Raw genomic sequence first — 22,651 nt, forward strand, 5'->3', positions numbered from 1 at the left:
TTTATGAATTTGACCTCAAAAGCAAGCGAAGTAAAAGTTAGAATAAATAAATGGGACTATATCAAATTAAAAAGCTTCTGCACAGCAAAAGAAACCATAAACAAAACAAAGAGACAACCAACCAAATGGGAGAAGATATTTGCAAACAGCACCTCCGATAAGGGACTAATATCCAAAATATTTAAGGAATTTATACAACTCAACAACACAAAGACAAACAGTCCAGTTAAAAAATGGGCAGAGGACATGAACAGACACTTCTCCCAAGAAAACATACAAATAGCCAACAGATATATGAAAAAAAATGTTCAACTTTACTAGCTATTAGAGAAGTAGAAATCAAAACCACAATGAGATATCACCATGAGGAGATATCACTGTCAGAATGGCTATCATCAACAAGACAAATAATAACAAATGTTTGAGAGACTGTGGAGAAAAAAGAACCCTCAAACACTGTTGGTGGGAATGTAGAGTGGTGCAGCAGCTATGGAAAGCAGTGTGGAGGTTCCTAAAAAAACTCAGAATAGAATTACCATATGACCCAGCAATCCCTCTCTGGATATCCACCCATAAATCTGAAAATATTTATTCTTAAGGATGTATGTACTTGATGTTCATTGTAGTATATTTACGGTGACCAAGACATAGAAACAACCAAAGTGTCCTTCAAAAGATGATTGAATCAAGAACATGTGGAAAATATATATATATATACTTAATTATTGTGTAAAATAATATATATATATATATACTTAATTATTGTGTATATAAAATACACAATGGAATATTACTCTACCATAAGAAAAGGTGAAATATTGCCGTCTGAGACAACATGGATGGATCTTGAGATTATTATGCAAAGCGAAATAAGTCAGAAAAAGTCAAGAACCATATGACTCCACTCATATGTGGGATATAAAACTGAAAGCAAGAAAGGAACAAGACAAGGAAATAAAGAAACAAAAACTCATAGACACAGACACTTAAACAAAATACTCCTAAATAACATTTGGATCAAAAAAGAAACCTCAAGAGAAATTAAAAAAATATTGTAATCTAAATGAAAATAAAAACACACAAAAAAGCAAAAGTAGTGCTTAGAGAGAAATTGATATCAGTGACTGCATGTATTAGAAAATATCTAAAATCAGTAATCTATAATGTTCCCTCTTAGGAAACAAGAAAAAGAGAAGCAAATTAAAACCAAAAGAATATAAACAATCACAAAAATTAGAAGGCTGCAGGAGGGAAATCACAAAGGAAAAAGATAAATCCAGTGATCTGTCACCACTTTTAAGGATGTGGGAAAAAAAATTATGGTACAGTGCAGGCAATGCCAAGAAAATAAAGATCAACATGAAACTCCATGAAAAAATCATACAAGAAAGCAAATCAACGTGTGGTATACTATTTTCCTGTTGTCCATGTAAGAACATCCAAGCCTATAGACAATTTTATAAGACTTTATTTGAGCCAAACTGAGGACATGCCCAGAAGCCAGCTCTCAATGAATTGAGAAAATGCTCTAGAGAATGGCTATTTTGCAGTTCTTTTTATGTATTTAGAATCAAATGAAGGATCAAGGAAGATTACACGAAATCCATAGGTGGTAGATTAAGGCATTTCAAAGCTGTGTTACTCTAGATGTACAAGAACAATGGACAGGGCTGGCTAAGGCAAAGATAAACCTTTTACTAAGGAAGTTATAAACCTGGGTGTGACTACCTACCATAACCTACTTAGTTAGGAATTTATGATCAGATCACCCTATGTGGTTACTTTCCTTCACTGACCTTGTCAGATTTATTACACAATCCCTTTTTTATTCACACCATTCAGTGAAAAATATTTATGTGATCATCATAATAAAAATATTCTTTATTGATTTGCATCTTTGAGAATCAACCTGTAGACAAAGTGTGCAAGGCTTAATTATGTTTATTGAATAGAATATTATTACTAACCAATATAGAGTACAGAAATAACTGTACGGTGGTGGAAAGAAAGAATGCAGTAAAAGAAGGGCAGGAGAGCTAATATTCTTTTCTTTCAAAGTGTAGAATAGAGAGACACTATCTTTAGCAGATAAAACAACAAACAAACAAATGAACAAAACCCCTAAAGCTAACACCGTACTTAATGGTAAGAAAGTAGATGTTTTCCCCTTAAGATCAGGAACAGAGGAAGGAAGTCCCTTATCACTACTTCTATTCAACATGGTACTGGAAGTCCCAGCTAATGCAGGATGGTTAAGAAAATAAAATAAAAGGTATACAGATTGGGAAGGAAAAAAAGTTGTCCTTGTTCACAGATGGCATAGTTTTCTATGTTGAATATTCCAAAGAATCAACAAAAAAACTAAAACTATGAAATAACTGTAGCAAGGCTGTAGGATACAAAGTAAAATACCAAAGTCAATTGCTTTTCTGTACACTAACAATGAACAAATGGACTTTGAAATTCAAAACACAACACCATTTACATTAGCAGTAAAATAAATTAAATACTTAGGTATAAATGTAACAAAATACCTACAAGATCTATACTACAAAAAGTACAAAAGTCTGCTAAAAGAAATCAAGAATTTAAATTAATAGATAGATATTCTATGTTCAGCGATAGAAAGACTCAACAGTATTAACCTCTAAATTTTTCTTAAGTTGATCTACACATTCAAGACCATCCCAATCAAAATCCCAGCAAGTTATTTTGTGGATATAAACAAACTGATTTTAAAGTTTATATGGAAAGCAAAAAGATCTAGAATAGCAAAGACAATACTGAAGAAAAATAACAAAGTTGGAAGACTGACAATACTGAACTTCAAGACATACAATAGAGCCACCGTAATCAAGACAGTGTGGTACTGTTCAAAGAAATAAATCAGTGGAACATAACAGAGAGCCTAGAAATAGACTCACATAAATATAGTCTTTGACAAGAAACAAAGACATTTCAATGGAGAAAGGACAGTCTTTACAATAGTATTGGAAGAACTGGATATACATGCACACAAAATGAATCTTGAAAAAGACCTTACATCAAATATAACTCAAAATGAACCACAGACTTAAATGTAAAATGCAAAACCAAAAATCTCCTAGAAGAAATAAGCAGAAAGTCTGGATGGTCTTGGTTTGACAATGAGTTTTCAGATACAAAACCAGAAGCACAACTCATGAAAAAATAAATTGATGTGTGACTTCACTAAAGTGAAAACTTCTGATGTGCAAAAGATACTGGTAAAAGAATGAAAAGACAAGTCACAGATTAGGAGAAAATATTTGCAAAAGACATCTGATAAAGGACCAAAACATACAAAGAACTCTTAAAACTCAACAATAAGAAAATAAACAACCTGATTAAAAATGGGCCAAAGAGACTTCCGGAAAAATGGCGGCGTGAGGTGAGCCTCTGTAAAGCTCCCCTGGAATTTACAACGAATCGAACAACAAAAACTCCACAAAGGACTCCCTGCACAGGACACAGGCAACACGAAGAGGCCCACTACCGAAGTCACCTACAGGTGGGAGATTCGCGCGAGTGGAGGGAGGAGGGAAGGAAGAAGGGAGCGGTGACGGAGACGCGCGGGCGGAGGACGCAGACCTAGCTCAGTGCGCCGAGCTCGCTACTTCCCGGAACTACCGCAGCTGCGGGAGAGGGAAGAACTCGGACTGCTAGGGCTCCGCCAGGGCTCCACAGGGCTGAGGGGACAGCATATAACACGGCTGAACCCAACACTCACGGCAGAGACCTCGGAGAAAAGACTGAGGGAAAAAGGCTGAAAACGGTGGTTTAAGCCCGCACTGCCGAGCAGAGAACGGAGCCTTAGGCACTGAGACTAGCCGCCCCCTCCCTCCCCTTCCAGAGCTCGCCCCGCCCCCACCTGCCCGGTGCTAAAAGCGAAACAGTAGCAGTGTCAGATCAAAACAACAGAAAATTTGCTGTTTTGAGAACTGTGGACTGCAAACACAATTTCACAGCCCAACTAGTTCCAGCAAAGGGGAGAGAGCTGTGGAAGCAGGACCGGCTGTGGTGGTGGTTGCCGCCATTGCTCTGGGCCACCTCTCACAACTCACCCCGCCTCTGACCCCACCTATCTGGGCGGATCCCTGCAGGAGTAAACAGAACTGCTGAAACCTACGGGCTCTGAATCAGGAGCTGGAAGAGCTTTGGAACATCAAAAGCTCTCCGCATACCCACCGGGACACTGCGCCCTGTGACCTAGACGAACTATTAACAGAGGAGAAGCCCGTCTCCCAGGGAATCCCCCCATTGTGTGAGAAGTTGGAATAGTGCAGAGAAAACATAGCACTACTGTGTGGGAGAAGGAAAATAAGTTGCAGTTGGAGAAATAATAAAACATTCTACCAACAAGTACTGGCAAACAAAAGAAAGACCGCTTTCTATCAACCTGTTGCAGAAGCCACTCCTGTAGATGTCTAGGAAGAGAAATAGTAAACCAGTAATCGCCATGAATAACCAAGGCAACAAGATAACTCAGAAAGAAAGTGAAAAATCTCCAGAGAAGGCACTTAAAGATACAGAAATATGTGACTTAAATGACAGAGAATTCAAGATTGCAGTTCTGAAAAAACTCAACGAGATACAAGAAAACACAGATAGGCAGTTAAAGGAACTCAGAAACTCAATCAAAGAACAGCATGAGCATTTTACGAAAGAGATTGAAATCTTAAAAAAGAACCAAATAGAATTTCTGGAGATTAAGAACTCAATAGAAGAAATTAAGAATGAAATAACCAGCTTAGGTAGTAGAGTTGACCAGATGGAGGAAAGAGTCAGTGACGTCGAAGATAGAAACCTGGAAATGACACAGAGAGAAGAAGAAAGAGACTTGAGACTTAAAAGAAATGAAAGAACTCTACAAGAACTTTCTGACTCCATCAGAAAGAGCAATATAAGAATAATGGGCATACCAGAAGGAGAAGAAAGAGAGAAGGGAACAGAGAATATATTCAAACAAATTGTTGATGAGAACTTCCCAAATTTGTGGACAGAACTGGACCCTCGAATCCAAGAAGCAAATAGAACACCTAGTTACCTCAATCCCAACAGGCCTTCTTCAAGGCACATTGTATTGAAGCTCTCTAAAATCAACGACAAAGAAAGAATCCTCAAGGCAGCCAGGGAAAAGAAGATGGTAACTTACAAAGGAAAGCCCATTAGATTATCATCAGATTTTTCAGCAGAAACTCTACAAGCCAGGAGGGAGTGGAACCAAATATTCAAACTATTGAAAGAGAGAAATCATGAGCCAAGAATAATATATCCAGCAAAGATATCCTTTAGATATGAAGGAGGAATAAAGACCTTTCCAGACATACAGAAGCTGAGGGAATTTTCTAATACACGACCTGCACTACAAGAAATACTAAAGGAGGCTATTCGACCACCATCAACAGGGACAATTTGTGGCAACCAAAACTCAAAAAGGGGGAGAGTAAAGGCCTGAACCGGAATATGGGAATGGAGAAAGTAAGCGTGCTGAAGATAATGGAATACTCTAAATATCAAACTTTCTTTTACATAAACTTAAGGGTAACCACTCAAAAAAAATCCAGAACTGAAATATATACTGAAATAAGAGAAGAAACAGAGGGAAACATCATAGAATACCACCACACAGAAATAATAGACAACAACAAAAAGGCAAAGAAACAATGGAGACACAGCCTTACCAGAAAACTAAAGATAGAATGACAGGAAATCCTCACATATCAATAATCACCCTAAATGTAAATGGACTGAACTCACCAATAAAAAGGCACGGAGTAGCAGATTGGATCAAAAAACTAAACCCAACCATATGCTGTCTCCAAGAGACACATCTCAGCTATAAGGACAAGCATAGACTCAAAGTGAAAGGGTGGAAATTGACACTCCAAGCAAATGGTACCCAGAGAAAATCAGGTGTAGCCATAATGATATCAGATAAAACAGACTTCAAGGTGAAAAAGATAACAAGAGATAAAGATGGACATTTCATAATGGTGAAGGGGACTGTACAACAAGAAGACATAACAGTCATCAATATTTATGCCCCCAATCAGGGAGCACCGAAATACACCAAGCAACTACTAACAGAACTAAAGGGAGAAATTGACCAAAACACAATTATACTAGGGGACTTAAATACATCATTGACAGCTATGAATAGATCATCCAAACAGAAAATAAATAACGAAATAGTAGCCCTAAATGACACATTAGATGAAATGGACATAATTGACATTTATAGAGCACTTCATCCTAAAACATCAGACTATACATTCTTTTCTGGTGTACACGGAACATTCTCAAGGATAGACCATATATTGGGACATAAAATCAGTCTCAACAAATTTAAGAAGATTGAAATCATACCATGCATATTCTCTGATCACAAGGCTTTGAAATTGGATATCAACTGTAAAAAGAAAGCGGGAAAAAACACAAATACATGGAGATTAAACAACATACTTTTAAAGAAGGACTGGGTCAAAGAAGAAATTAGAGGAGAGATCAAAAGATACATAGAAACAAATGACAATGAAAATACATCCTACCAAAATTTCTGGGATGCAGCGAAAGCAGTTTTAAGAGGGAAATTTATCTCATTACAGGCCTATCTCAAGAAACAAGAAAACTCCCAAATAAATAACCTCATGTTACACCTTAAAGAACTAGAAAAAGAAGAACAAGTAAAACCCAAGGTCAGCAGAAGAAAGGAAATAATAAAAATTAAAGCAGAAATAAATGAAATAGAGAACAAAAAGACATAGAAAAAATTAATGTGACAAAGAGCTGGTTCTTTGAAAAGATTAACAAAATTGACAAACCCTTGGCTAGACTTACTAAGATAAAAAGAGAGAAGACACTGATTAACAAAATCAGAAACGTAAAAGGGGAAGTTATCACGGACACCACAGAAATACAAAGGATCATCCAAGAATACTATGAAGGACTATATGCCACCAAATTCAACAACCTAGAAGAAATGGACAAGTTCTTAGAAACATATAGCCTTCCAAGGCTGAACCATGAAGAACTGGACAATCTAAACAGACCGATCACCAGTAACGAAATTGAATCAGTCATCCAAAACCTTCCCAAAAGCAAAAGTCCGGGACCAGATGGCTTCACTAGTGAATTCTACCAAACCTTCAAAGAGGATCTAATACCAATCCTGCACAAACTCTTCCAAAAAATTGAAGAAGAGAATGTACTCCCTAACTCATTTTATGAGGCCAACATTACCCTGATACCAAAACCTGGTAAGGACAGCACAAAAAAAGAAAACTACAGACCAATATGTCTAATGAATACCGATGCAAAAATCCTAAATAAAATTCTAGCAAATCGAATACAACAATGCATTAAAAAGATTATTCATCACGACCAAGTGGGGTTCATCCCCGGGGAACAAGGATGGTTCAACATACGCAAATCCATCAATGTGATACATCACATAAACAAAATAAAGGACAAAAATCATAGGATTATATCAATTGATGCAGAAAAAGCATTTGACAAGATACAACATCCATTTATGATTAAAACACTTAATAAAATGGGTATAGAAGGAAAATACCTTAACATAATAAAGGCCATATATGACAAGCCCTCTGCTAATCTCATAATTAATGGAGAAAAGCTGAAGCCCTTTGCTCTACGTTCAGGAACACGACAGGGATGTCCCCTATCACCTCTGCTTTTCAACATAGTGTTGGAAGTCCTTGCCAGAGCAATCAGGCAAGAGAAAGAAATAAAAGGCATCCAAATTGGGAATGAAGAAGTTAAATTATCACTCTTTGCAGATGACATGATGCTATATATAGAAAACCCTAAAGACTCCACCAAAAAGCTATTAGAAACAATCAACGAATACAGTAAAGTTGCCGGCTACAAAATCAACGCACAAAAGTCCATTGCCTTCCTATATACTAACAATGAAATCTCAGAAAAAGAAATACAAAAAACAATTCCTTTTGCAATTGCAGCAAAAAGAATAAAATATCTAGGAATAAACTTAACCAAGGATGTGAAAGACCTATATGCTGAAAACTATAAGACATTTTTGAAATAATTGAAGAAGACACAAAGAAATGGAAAGACATTCCATGCTCATGAATTGGAAGAATCAACATAGTTAAAATGGCCATATTACCCAAAGCAATATACAGATTCAATGCAATCCCCATCAAAATCCCAATGGCATATTTTAAAGAAATAGAACAAAAAATCATCAGATTTGTTTGGAACCACAAAAGACCCCGAATAGCCAAAGCAATCTTAAGAAAAAAGAACTATAATGGAGGTATCACACTTCCTGACTTTGGCCTGTACTACAGGGCCACAATAATCAAAACAGCATGGTATTGGCAGAAAAACAGACACATAGACCAATGGAATAGAACTGAGAACCCAGAAATAAAACCACATAAATATGGACAGATAACTTTTGACAAAGAAGCTAAAAACATACAATGGAGCAAAGACAGCCTCTTCAATAAATGGTGCTGGGAGAATTGGATAGCCACGTGCAAAAGAATGAAACTGGACTGCTATTTGTCACCATGTACCAAAGTTAATTCAAAATGGATCAAAGACTTAAGCATAAGACCTGACACAATAAACTGCATAGAAGAAAACATAGGTACTAAACTTATGGACCTTGGGTTCAAAGAGCATTTTATGAACTTGACTCCAAAGGCAATGGAAGTAAAAGCTAAAATAAACGAATGGGACTATATGAAACTTAAAAGCTTCTGCACAGCAAAAGAAACCATTGACAAAATAAAGAGGCCACCAACTGAATGGGAGAAGATTTTTGCTAACAGTGCCTCCGATAAGGGGCTAGTATCCAGAATATACAAGGAACTCATGCAACTCAACAACAAAAAAACAACCCAATTGAAAAATGGGCAGAGGACTTGAAGAGACATTTCTCCAAAGAGGACATACAAATGGCAAATAAACATATGAAAAAATGCTCAACATCACTAATCATCAGAGAAATGCAAATCAAAACCACAATGAGATATCACCTCACCCCAGTCAGAATGGCTATCATCAACAAGACAAATAGTAACAAATGTTGGAGAGGTTGTGGAGAAAAAGGAACCCTCATACACTGTTGGTGGGAATGCAGACTGGTGCAGCCGTTATGGAAGGCAGTGTGGAGGTTCCTCAAAGAATTACGAATAGAATTGCCGTATGACCCAGCAATCCCTCTCCTGGGTATCTACCCAAAAAATCTGAAAACATTTAGAGATAAAGACACGTGTGCTCCAATGTTCATTGCAGCTTTGTTTACAGTGGCCAAGACATGGAAACAACCAAAATGTCCTTCGATAGATGAATGGATAAAGAAGTTGTGGTACATATACACAATGGAATACTATTCGGCAGTGAGAAAAGATGATATAGGAACATTTGTGACAACATGGATGGATCTTGAGAGAGTAATGCTGAGCGAAACAAGTCAGACAGAAAAAGCAGAGAACCATGTGATTTCACTGATATGTGGTATATAAACCAAAAACAACAAAAGAACAAGACAAACAAATGAGAAACGGAAACTCATAGACACGGACAATAGTTTAGTGGTTGCCAGAGGGTAAGGGGGGTGGGGGGGGGAGGTGAGGGTAAGGGGGATCGAATATATGGTGATGGAAGAACTGACTCTGGGTGATGAACATACAATGGGATTTATAGATGATGTAATACAGAATTGTACACCTGAAATCTATGTAATTTTACTAACAATTGTCACCCCAATAAATTTAATTTAAAAAAAAAAAAAAAAAAATGGGCCAAAGACACCAAATGCTGGTGAGGATGTGGAGCAATAGGAACTCTCATTCATTGCTGGTAGGAATGCAAAATGGAATACTTACCTTACCTTGGAAGATAAGGCTGGCAACTTTTTTCAAAGCTAAACATAGTCTTACCATATGATCCAGCAATTGCATTCATTGATATTTACCTAAATGAGTTGAAAATATGTCCACAAAAACACATACACACAAATGTTTATAATAGCTTTATTCATAATTGCTAAAGCATGGAAGCTACCAAGATATCCTTCAGTAGGTGAATGGAGAAATAAACTGTGGTACATCTAAACAATGGAATATTATTATTCAGCACTGAAAAGAAATGCACTATCAAGCTAAGAAAAAACATGGAGGAACCAGTCTTAAATGCATATTACTAATGAAAGATAGCCAATCTGAAAAGGCTTGTGTGATTCCAACTATATCACATTCTGGAAAAGGTAAAACTATGGAGACAGTAAAAAGATTGTAGTTGCCAGAGGTTTGAGGTGGGGGAATAGGGAAGGAAGCATTATAGGTGGTGCACAGTGGATTTTTAAGGCACTGAAACTATCTTGTATGATAGTTGTGGTTACATGATAGTATACAACTGTCAAAACCAACAGAACTATAAAACATAAGGCGTGAACCCTGGCTTCACTGGGTTTAAGGGCCCTGGCTCCCTTGGGTAAGGGGGCCGTAACCCTGGTCATTCTAGCTTGTTCCCAGAGCAATTCCCCCTGGTCAACCCAGTGCCCTGGCTGGCTGTGGCTGCTTAGAGAAGACGATTTCTCTGATACTGGCCTTGATGGCCATGGTTGGACTAGCTGGACACAACTGACACTTAAAGCCCTTCCACAATACTTAGGCCACTGGAGCAACCTGTGTTTCCTAGAACATTTATTAACTGAGTTGTTGCAAGCGGCTGAGAACTTCCGATTGACAAACCAGTGGTGCAGTGTTCAGTACCATGTGCTCTGCAGGCTGCCTCCCCTCCTGGAACTCACCTCCTCCCTGCTCACCACCCTCAATCTTCACACAGAACTTTCATAGCAAGGAGCTATGAGGTACTCCAACGATTCTCTATTTAAAAATATCTAAAGCTAAATAAAATGCTCTAAATATATTTATTAAGTGATTGAGAAAGGAAAAAGTACCTAACAGAACTGGCTTAATTAGAAATGGTGATCCCACCAATTTATAAGAAAATAACTTTTCATCTTAATACAAGGGAAATACATAAGCCTACCGGAAACTGTTTGCTCTACTGTTTAGAAATGCCATTCTCTTTCTCCACTAATAACACCTTAGGAAATTCTAGCCACAGGAAAAGAACATTCTATTTACTGAATTCTTGGCTTTAAGTTGGGATGAGAGCAGAATGAGCAATGGACAGATGGGGAAGGTCATTTATAATTGATATGCCCTTTTTACTGCATAATGGAAGCAAGAACCATGGTATCAGTAATGCACACACACTGATAAAGCCCTAGAATAATAAAAGCACAGACCCAGAGAGCAACACTTTGGTGTTTGTGATGTAGCCAGGTGGAATGGGCATGGGGAGCTGCAGCTGCTCTGCTTCTTCAGTGTGTCAGGCATGCGGGCACCACACCAGTACCCATGCGGATGTTTTCCATTAAGGCTGATGACAGCAGCCCCTGTCCCCAGGGCATCCCTCACTTTATGGAAGTGATACATTTAGTCAAGTCCACAAAGAATTGGAGATAGGATATAATTTCCATTATACAGCCTATGTACAGGATCCTAGGCAGCTCTCCTTCATATGCTTAGGTGCTTACGGGGCTGAAAAACTGTTATCCCTGGGCCATTTAAGTTTGTCTCATGCTACCAGAAATAGAGCGTTGTGATGGATCAAATTGCCTATTGTTTACTTAACAAATATTTAGTCCTCGTCCTCTACATGAAGGTTCTGTTTGGAGTGAAGTGAACCCTGAGCCTCATCAGTGTTCCAGCAGCTGCCACCAGGCATGGTCCACTGTGCAATGACATGCAAACTGTGACTGTCCACCTAGAATAAAGCTCCTTCAGTATTCCAATAGCTAAGCCCAGGCACACCTTCGTGAGAGAGGGTAAAGGGAATGATGTGTGAAATGCAAACAATGGGTCTCAGTAGCACTGTTTAAGTGCAAAACAGCAGCCTCTCTTGATGGTGCTTTCTACCTGATGACCAAGATGCTTGAGACTAAGGAGTCAGCTGTGCCATCTGGAGAGTGAGAGAATAGGGGAGGATAGGAAATTTTTGAATGTGCCATGTTGTGAAACCAGAAAGCTGAGGGCTTTCTGTCTCCCCAACTCAGAGTACTTGGCAGTTGGAGAAGCCCAGGTGTTCCCTCAAAGGCACTGCTGGCAAAATAGCCAAACTCTTGTTTGTGAGTTCCCCTTTTCGAGGTTCCATGAAGATCCTCTACTAATGGTGGCCCTCTCCAGAGAGCTTACAATGGACAATGGATTTCTCTACCGTGGTTATATTTTCCTGAAATTGCCCTTTGGTCATCTTGTTTGGACTCAGAATGCCTAAACCTCTTTAGTTTCAGTTCTGTTTGGATGTGTTTTCTTTCTGTAGATGCCTTTCCTCAAGCATGGAGGTGTTACATATTCTTCCTAATTTTACTTTTATACCATTTTCTATGTATGATGATGGTCAATATGAAAACTATATAAAAACAATAGAAATATACCCCAAAGAATAGAAAATATATGTCCAATCAGAAGCCTTACATAAATATTCACCGTTAATAACATATCAAAAAAATGGATATTGACTGATGAATGGATAAACAAAATGTGGTATGTCCATATGATGGAATATTCAACCATAAAAAGAATGGTGTACTGATTGAAAAATGCTACAATGTGGATGAATCTTGAAAATGTTCTGCTCAGTGAAAGCAGCCAGAAACAGAAGAACTCATATTACATGATTCCATTCACACGAAATGTCCAGAATAGGCAAATCCATAGAGACAGAACATAGATTTAGTAGTTGCCATAGACTAGGCAGAGTGGGGAGTGACTGCTAATGGACACAGGGTTTCCTTTTGGGGTGATGAAAATATTCTGGAACTAGTAAGTTGGGATAGTTGCACAACTGTGTAAATACACTACAAATCACTGAGTTACATATTTTAAAAGAATGAATTTCATGATACGTGAATTATATCTCAATTAAGCTGTTATTAAAAACTAGAATGCCACTTTGTTTTCAAAGCCATTAAGATGTCAAAGACAGAATATAAAATAGGAAATGGTTGCACAACATTGTGAACGGACTAAATGCCACCTAATTGCTCACTTTAAAATGGTTAATTTTATGTTTTGTAAATCCCACCTCTAAATTATTTTTTTAAAATATGAAGTTCTGCAGAAACTAGAAAAATCAGGTCTTCTCTCCCCACAAATATCTACACATTTTCTTCTTTTGGCATCTCTGCAGTACTCACTGGGTATAATTAAGAACAGGTTAGGTACCAAACTCTCCTTTGAAAGCTAGCTCTTCAGGTACATACCGTTTCCCTGAAAATAAGACCCAGCTGTACCATCAGTTCTAATGCATCTTTTGGAGCAAAAATTAATATAAGACCCGGTATTATTTTAATATAAGAACGGGTTTTTCATAATATGATATGATATGATACATGATATAATATAATATAGTACCGGATCTTATATTAATTTTTGCTCCAAAAGATGCATTAGAGCTGATAGTCCGGGTAGGTCTTATTTTCAGGGAAACATGGTATTTTCTCATAAAACGGTCCTATAGCTGGTGGTGATTCTCACAATTAGCAGGCTCCCATACAGCCTAAGTGGTGAGGCACATGGCAGTGACTTTCATATGTGGATCACAGAACACCACTGGGGTGCTGTTTCCTCATCGTTTTCTCTCCTCTGAGCCCTTGAACAAACCTGGGCTGAGAAAGGTGAGGGGGATGGGAGGAGAACAGGTAGCAACCAACTAGGAGAATGAAGGTGGAAGGGAAGTCTCTATGGTAGCAGGCTGTGGGCAAGCTCTTGAGGACCATGCACAGTGCATCAACTCTGGGGCACGGGGCAACTGGGCTCAGAGAAGTGGCCACATACAGTCTGGATGTTCAGCCTCCATAGACTCTTGGTCTGAGCACTTCATCTTCCTGCCAACAACCAAACCCTGCTTTGCACCATAGCCTATCTATGGTACTGAAAGAATTGCTTCATTTAAGACAAAAATCTGATCATATAGCCTCCTTAGCATGGATGGGGAAAGCAGAACAAGACAGAACCAGCCCTGTCCCATGATGGCTCTACGTTTCCTCCAGCACATGAAGCTTTTACAACTGCTCTGGGCACCTTTATGGTTTTCTCATAGGCCCTCCCACCTGTTCTGAAGGCTTTTACCAACTCTGCCTGAAAAGCCTGATTGTCCCAAGGCCACACACCCACTGTCACTGGCTGTAGCCTTCACCCAGCTATCCCTATCTGTGGCACTGGAAGCATTGAGATGTTTATCTTCTCCACTAACACTAGTGGAGTGCTTCAAACCCCAAAAAAGTCATCTACATTATCTTATTTAATCCTCAACAATGCTTGATACTATTATTCCTGTTTTACAGATGAAAAGATGGAGGCCCAGATGACAGGTGACTTGTTGAGTCTGCTTTCTTCATGACCTCCAGGCTATACTGCTCTCACTTCTTCGCATCAAATCACAACCTTATGGTTTGGTACTAACCTTAAAAGGAGATGCACAGAAGGAAAAAATCCAAATGACCTCAACACAATAAACAAATGCTAAATCTCACAAGTACACAGTGAAATGTGAATTAAAGCAACAATAGGGTCACAGTTTTTGCTGTTCATAAAAATCACAAAAGATTCAGAAATGTCGTGGTGGGCAAGGGTGGAGGAAACAAGTCCTCTTAGACGTTACTTTTGGAAGTGTAAATTTTTACACGTTTTGGAAATTAATTTAATAATATCTTTTAATATTAAGGATACAAAAACCAATAGCATTTCATCAAAAAGGTTGAACATAGCAATTCCATTCCTGGATACATACCCAAAATTTGAAAACAGGTGTTCAAACAACTGGTCCACAAATATTCCTAGCCGCATTGTTTAGCAAAAAAGTAGAAACAACCCAATATCCATCAACTGATGAATGAATAAACAAATTATGGTACACCATAAAATGAAACACTCAGCCATAAAAAAAATATGAAGTGCTGATACATGCTACATCATGGATGACTTTGAAAGCATTATGCCAAGTGAAAGAAGCCAATCATGAAAGACCATATAATGTATGATTTCATGTATGTGAAATATCCATAAAAGGCAAATCTATAGAGACAGAAAGTAGATCTGCGCTTTCGTAAGACCATGGTGTAGAGGGGTAAAGAAGGGGAGAGCATAGTGGGGGGTGACTGACAATGGTCATGGGATTGAGTTTTGGAATGATGACAATGTTGTAAAATTAGATTGTAGTGATGGTTGCACAACTCTGTGACTATACCAAAACATTTCAAATGAGTGAACTGTAGCATAAATTATATCTCAATAAAGTTGGTTAAAAAAATACATGAGCCCTATGACCCTGAAATCCTCCTGCACAGAAATCAATAAGGACTGATATAAGGAAAGATGTTTTTTCAACCTTGCTTATAATTGCAAAACAGAGGAACACCTTGGATGTCCATTACCGGAGGGACAGTTTATTCATATGAGGGAATATTATGTGACTATTAATATCTTGAGTTAGATCTCTCTTTACTACCTGGATGGTCATCCCTGCTAAGAGTATTGAGGAAAGCAAGTGACAGAATAACCATCCCGTTTTGCAAAGTCATAGAAGTTCCCATTGAAGGGGGCAGACCTGTGTCCTCCTGTGCTTAGGGTGTAACATGGTAGGTGCGTGGTGGTAGATTGTTACCTTCTTTTTTATTCATATTTCACTAGTTCGAATGGACGTGTATTATTTTTATTACTAAAAGATTTATAAAGTTAAAAAATAAAGTATTAATGCTATTTTCAGCTTCAGACTCTATATCCAACCAGCTATTGAAACATCTCCCTCTCAAACTCTCCTCGACAGAACTAAGGTTGTCCCCTCAAAGCTGGTCTCTTCCACCATGTCCCACTTCACTGAACAGCACTACCATTACCTGTTCATCTAAGCCAGAATCTTAGAGGTCGTCATGTACATTCTCACCCTATGTGTATGCCTTGTTCCCTCTTACCAAATTCATTACCCAACCTGTCAAACGCCCTCTTACCTAAGTCTACTCTTGGATTTACTTGTCAACCTCCCTTTTCTCACTCCTTAGACTGGTGCTCTCCCTCCCATTGGCTACTACCCAAGGCCCCAGCCCCTCCACTCTGCTCTGCAGAGACTTAAATTAGACTATGCTGTCTCCCTGTCAAGATGACAGAGCACACTCCTGACAATGCTGCCCACTCCACTGCATGAGCTGGCCCCTCCAGCCTCTTCTCAGGTCACTCTCTCCATCCAGATGACTTTCTTGCCTCTTTCCAAACTCTAGTGCTTACCTACTCTATCCTGTTAGCAGCCTTTATGAGTCCTTTTTTTTTCCCCACCAGACATTCTTTCTGCCCCCACCCATTCACCTAATTAGCTGCCTCTTACCCTTCAGATCAGGCCCAAGGCTCCTGTCATTAGGGAGACTTCAGTGACCTCCCAGACAAATTGAGGTGCTGTTAATCAGCATCTGGAGTACTTTTTTTATTTATTTTATTTTATTGAAGAGCATAGTTTTATTTTATTTTATTTTAAATTAGAGCATTTTTTTTTTATTAGTTTCAGGTGCACAAGACAAAGCAAAACTTAGACGTTTATCATTTATATCCCTCACACTGTGTGGACGCCCCTACCCCCATCCACTATCCCTCTGTACGTTCCCCAAATTAATTTTCAAAACCCTGTGGCCATCTTGTGGTTACCGACTATTTTTCAAAACCTCTCACCTTCCCCTTATCCACACCCCCCCGCCCCTCTAGCAACCCTCAGTTTTTCCTCCATGTTTCCAAAACTGTCTCTGATTAGTTCATTCACTTATTCTTTTCTTTAGATTCCGCATATAAGTAAGATCATATGGTATTTGTCTTTCTCTGTCTGACTTATTTCACTTAACATAATGTTCTCTAGGTCCATCCATGTTGTTGCAAATGGTAAGATTTCTTTCTTCTTTATGGCTGGAGTACTTTGAATGCTATAGTTCTATATGTGGCCTTGTGCGTAACTGACTGATGAATATAGACTATAAATCCCAGAGGCCAGAACCTCTTCTGATTTTGTTCCTTATATATCCAATGTCTGGAACATGTCAGGCATTCAACAAATACTTGTTGAATAAATGAGTAAATTAATATAAAATAAGTGTGCTATTTAAAAATATATAAATACCATTTCCAAGAAGATTAACTACCCACCTTGAACGTTGCAAATGGAGTTGACCTGAGTGACAGAATCCAGTTCATCAAGCGTCACAGGGCCAGGTAGCTCACAGGAGTGAGCACCAGAGGTCACATCCAGAATGGGCTTTGGAAGCAGGACAGTTCGTTCAACACAAACAATCTGACCTGCCAACAGAGATACTTCAGATTATTGAAGCACTGAAGACAAAAGCAAGTTCTCCTGCCAGTAAACAGTATCCTTTGCCAGCCTCCTATGAGTCATGTGGGCAAAGGGGCATAGCTGTAGGGTCCATCTGTTGTGTGCAGAGACACACCCACTGTGTAGAAAGGAAGCCCCAAAGCCGCCAATGTGCTGAGCTGAAAAAAACTCATACATGCAAGATAAAAATTCAATTCAGAAAGGTGACTCTTGTGGTATACAAATTATGCCTCAATAAAATAAAACACATAAACACACACACACACACACACACACACACACACACACACACAGAGTTGAGGCAGGATCCTAGTTTGATTCCTGGAAAAAAAGGACTGACTTATCTAAGTGTATATGTTTACAATTTGTAGCTTTTTTTTTCTTTTAAAAAGTGATGTTTCAGGCAATGGCTTTAAGTTGTTTCTGTACCTTTGTGTTACCAAAAGACAGCCCTTGAGTAACTAATGAAATCTCTCACAGGGTGTGTCAACACTTTAAGGGGTTCTAGTTCTGTCCAGGTGGCCATGACAAGTTAGTGAAAGCCTGAGGCTGGTACCATGGGCTATTCCACTCCATATGCCAGTCTGCAGTGGGCTTAGAGAAGGGGCCAGCAGTTTCAGAGCAAGACAGAGCTATCTAGAAGCCACAATGCCATTTTTATGGCATCTATCAGCTGCCACTGGATCAAAGCTGTCAAGAAGAAAGTATACCACTGTGTCGGAGAGCATCTCTGAAGAAGAAGCTGTGAACGGCAGCCTCGGCTAGTACATCCAACACTTCTTGGCCCAGCACACATGAGGAGGTCACACAGACCGGCACAGTTTTCGGGAGGCCAGAGTTATTTTCATCTTGCATTTGTAGGGTGACGTCAGTCACTGTCAGCCAAATCTGCCTTCGCTCCAGAAGAAGCAAACTGTTTAGCTACACAACACAGTCAAGACTATTAACTTAATAGTTATTCCTATAGCCAAAATTATTTTTTAAAAGCAATAATCTTATATGACTATTATTAATAGTAACATTATTAGATACCATTTCAACAAATATTTTAAAACATACAATAGACTTTGCACGTCTTGGTCACTAGGTCCCACTTACGTGGCTGTGCCCTGTGAGCTCCAACCTTGCATCTGTTTAAAGGGCTCTTTTGCTGCGATACAATCTGACCTCCCCTGGCACTACTGTACATGTCCTCTAACCTACTCAAGACGAATTCATTGTTCTTTGCCTCCTGGTCCCATGTTTGTAAACCTACAATACTAATTACCAAATTGTTTTATACAAGGCCAATTAAGTTCACGAACTTGTTGCAACAATGTTGCTAACCTTCTTTTGGTATCAGAGGGATTATTCATTATGAATTTGTACCAACTGGACAAACAGTTAACCAAGTTTACTATATGCAAGTGCTGAAAAGGCTGCGTGAAAAAGTTAGATGACTTGAAATTTTCGCCAACAATTCATGGCTCTTGCATCATGACAATGCACCAGCTCACACGGCACTGTCTGTGAGGGAGTTTTTAGCCAGTAAACAAATAACTGTATTGGAACACGCTCCCTACTCACCTCATCTGACCCCCAATGACTTCTTTCTTTACCTGAAGATAAAGGAAATATTGAAAGGAAGATATTTTTTCGACATTCAGGACATCAAGGGTAATACGACAACAGCTCTCATGGCCATTACAGAAAAAGAGTTCCAAAACTGCTCTGAAGGGTGGACTAGGCGCTGGCATTGGTGCAGAGCTTGCCAAGGAAAGTACTTCGAAGGTGACCATAGAGATATTCAGCAATGAGGTATGGAGCACTTTTTACTACAATAAGTTTGAGAACTTAATTGTCTGACTTCGTATTTAGTACATACACATTTTTTTTCTCTCCTGCTAGATGTAAATTTCCTAAGGGCTAGGAATTGTTATAAACTGAATGTTTATAAGTGTTCCCTCCCCCAAATTCATATGTTGAAGTCCTAACCTGCAATGTAATGGTAATGGGAGGTGGGACCTTTGGAAGATAATTAACCAACTTGAATCTGGGAAAATTTGAGCATCAAAATAAACAGTAACAAATTATAACTCACTGAATAAAAACTGAATCCACTCGTCCATATTGATATAAATAAGTGAATACATAGATAAATCAGGGAAAGGAAAAGATCCTAGTTATAAAAGATCCAAATGCCAACTACTTAATGTAAAAGGAATTAGGAAGTTACCATTTGGCCACTATCAGAGTAATAATTCAGGCAAGAATCATATGAATGTTAAAAACGAGTACGTAAAAGTTTGATAATAGGATATTTATATAGTCTCAATGAACCTTCCAAAAAATATTTGTTAGTTATTAATTAATAATTATGAAATACTATTAGTTAACTTTAGAGCAGAGAAACCTGAAAAATACCATCTTCATCAATTGATAAAATATCACAGCACTGGGATAAATCAACTCTGTGCCTCCTGATATGAACATAGTATTTTTATGTGTTGTTCCTGTTGAAAACACATAACCTGAACCTATTCATGATATAACATCAGGCAAATCTAAATGGAGGGACACTCAATTAGATAACTCATCTGTCCTTCAAAAATGTCAAGGTCATAAAAGATAAGTAAAGATGAAGAAATGTTCCATTTGAAGGAGATGAAAGAGACATGACAACTAAGTGTAATATATGATCCTGCATTGGACTGTAGAGTTATAAAGGATTTTTTGGGAACAAGTGGCAAAATCACATTTTAAAAAATGGTAGATAGAAAGGGCAAAGTTTTACGAGTATTTCCACAAGATTATCTGAAGTAGAGAGTTCTTCTGAAGTCTAAAGGTTTTAGATATTCTTTATAAATACCCTGGAATTAACTACTGTCCCTTTTTTAATCTCTTTATGAAACCAAAATGGTCTAATTTCCTTTGAAATTAACTATCAAATTATCTTTACCATTGGGTTATGAACAAAGTCAGTGACAATAATATCCCCTGTAAAAAGACACAAATAACCAATTAATTCAAAGCAGTACTATCAATCTTACTGTTAAAATTTTATTAAAAGCAGATGTCTTCTACAGAAAAATACCCAATTAATTTCTGACAAAGTTGCAAAAACAATTCAATGGAGGAAGAATAGCCTATCAACAAATAGTGCTGGAACAAGTGGACATGCACTGGAAAAAAAAATGGACCTTGACCTAAACCACACGCCTTACACAAAAATCAACTTGAAATGCATCATGGGTTCAACATAAAATTCTAAATCTTGTAGAAAAGAACATAAAAGATAAACTTTGAACCTAGAACTGACTTGACTTGGCTCCGTAAGAGGAAAAGTTGATAAATTTGACCACACAAAAATTAAAAACGTTTGCTCTGTAAAAACCTGTTGAAAGGATAAAAAGACAAATTACAGACCCTGATATATATTTATAAATTATGTATCTGACAAAGGCTTTTTATATAGAATATATAAAGAACTTTAAAAATTCAACAGTAAACAAACGATCCAGTCAGAAAATGGGTAAGACACACACAGACATTTCACTAAAGAGGATATACAGATGGCTAACAAACACCTGAAAAGATGTTCAACATTATTCATTCTCTAGATGAATCTGTAGAGAATTATGTTAAACGAAAAAAGCTAATCTCAGAAGAAGCTGTTATGTGTTGAACTGTGACCTTCCAAAAAGATCTATTGAAGCATTAACTCCCGTACCTCAGAATATTACCTTATTTGGAAATAGGATCTTTACAAATTTAACCAGTTAAGACATCATTACAGTGGGCCCTAATCTAATATGACTGATGTCCTTATAAAAAGGGGAAATTTGAACATGGAGGGAAGACCATATCATATGATCACACATAGGGTGAAGATGGCTATGTGGTTGGAGTGATGTATCTAAAAGCCAAGGAAGGCCAAGATTGCCAGTAAACACCACAAGGTGGAAGAGGAAAGAAAGAGAAATCCCCTAGAGCTGTCAGAGGAAGTATGGTCTTGCTGACACCTTGATTTCAGACTTCTAGTCTCCAGAAGAGTGAGACAATAAATGTTGTGTTTTTTTTAAATTTATTGGGTGACATTGTTTAGTAAAATTATATAAGTTTCAAGTGTACATTTCGATAATACATCACCTATATATTGCATTGTGTGGTCACCACCCAGAGTCAGTTCTCTTCCATCACCACATATTTGACCCCGTTTACCCTCTTCTACCACCACCCTCCCCTCTTACCCTCTGGTAACCACTAAACTGTTGTCTGTGTCTATGAGTTTTTGTTTGTTTGTCTTGCTCGTTTGTTGTTTTCAGTTTTATATCTCACATATGAGTGAAGTCATAAGCCATCTCATTTTTGGTGCTTTGCACAGCAGGCCTAATAAACTAATACTGCATAGTTCTATTTATGTAACCATCGGAAATAAACATAATTATAATGAGAACAGATTAGTAATTGCTAGGGGTCAGGAATGGGGAAAGGGATGGGTGTGGCGATAAGGGGAACATGAGGGAATCTGTGGTATGGTCAAGTATACTGATTGTGGTGGAGGTTATACAAGGCTACACATGTGACAAAATTGCATAAAGGTACATATACCTGTAGACACCCACACACGTGCATGTATGTATGACTGCTGAGATCTGACACAGCTCCATAGATTGTGCTGTTTCTTGGTTTTGATATTGCACTATGGTTACGGTGGGTATGGGATATTGGGTGCATATTACCAGGGGTGCCAATAAAAAAATGTATACAAGTGGACACTTTGGTCAACATTGATGAAGCAGTAGTTCACTGTAATCAGAAGTGTCTGGATGCTGATGGTAACCACTTTGAGCACCTCTTATAATTGCAGAAGTCAAATGTGACTTGTATATTCATCTTTTGTTTTTGGTATATATTGAGTATTATAATTTTAATACAGTTTTCCTTTCTTAAAATGTGTATACAGTTTTTTGGCACCCTCTGTGTATTTCTTTCCAATTTGCTGTGAATCTATAATTACTGTGAATCTAAGAATTTTGAATAATCAAAATAAAAGTTAAATACAAAAACATATCTTTTACTTTCATGACTTAGTCATTAGTATAAAGGAAAGACAACTGAATCTTTTTTGGTAACTCAGGTTCTTTCAGTTACTCTTCAGTAAATAGGGTTCAGTTACTATTCTAAAAGTCAACTGTCAGTATAGAATGTGTAGGCT

At 38.0% G+C, this 22,651-nt stretch overlaps 1 protein-coding gene across 7 annotated transcripts in view; it reads right to left on the minus strand.

Moving 5' to 3' along the window:
- SPIDR (scaffold protein involved in DNA repair) overlaps nucleotides 1-22,651 on the minus strand; it is a 566,075-nt gene that overhangs the window by 21,775 nt on the left and 521,649 nt on the right. For all 7 annotated transcript variants that reach the window (XM_019716801.3, XM_088799435.1, XM_019716799.3 and 4 more), the window contains 2 exons: nucleotides 18,165-18,375; nucleotides 17,271-17,420 (listed from right to left, as the gene is read on the minus strand). In XM_019716801.3, the coding sequence (XP_019572360.3) occupies nucleotides 17,271-17,420; nucleotides 18,165-18,375 (361 nt within the window). The remainder of the gene's footprint in view (nucleotides 1-17,270; nucleotides 17,421-18,164; nucleotides 18,376-22,651) is intronic.

This window comes from Rhinolophus sinicus, chromosome 7 (genome assembly GCF_057876585.1).
Source record: "Rhinolophus sinicus isolate RSI-liver-muscle chromosome 7, RSI-T2T, whole genome shotgun sequence".
In the NCBI taxonomy this organism is placed as follows: Eukaryota; Metazoa; Chordata; class Mammalia; order Chiroptera; family Rhinolophidae; genus Rhinolophus; species Rhinolophus sinicus.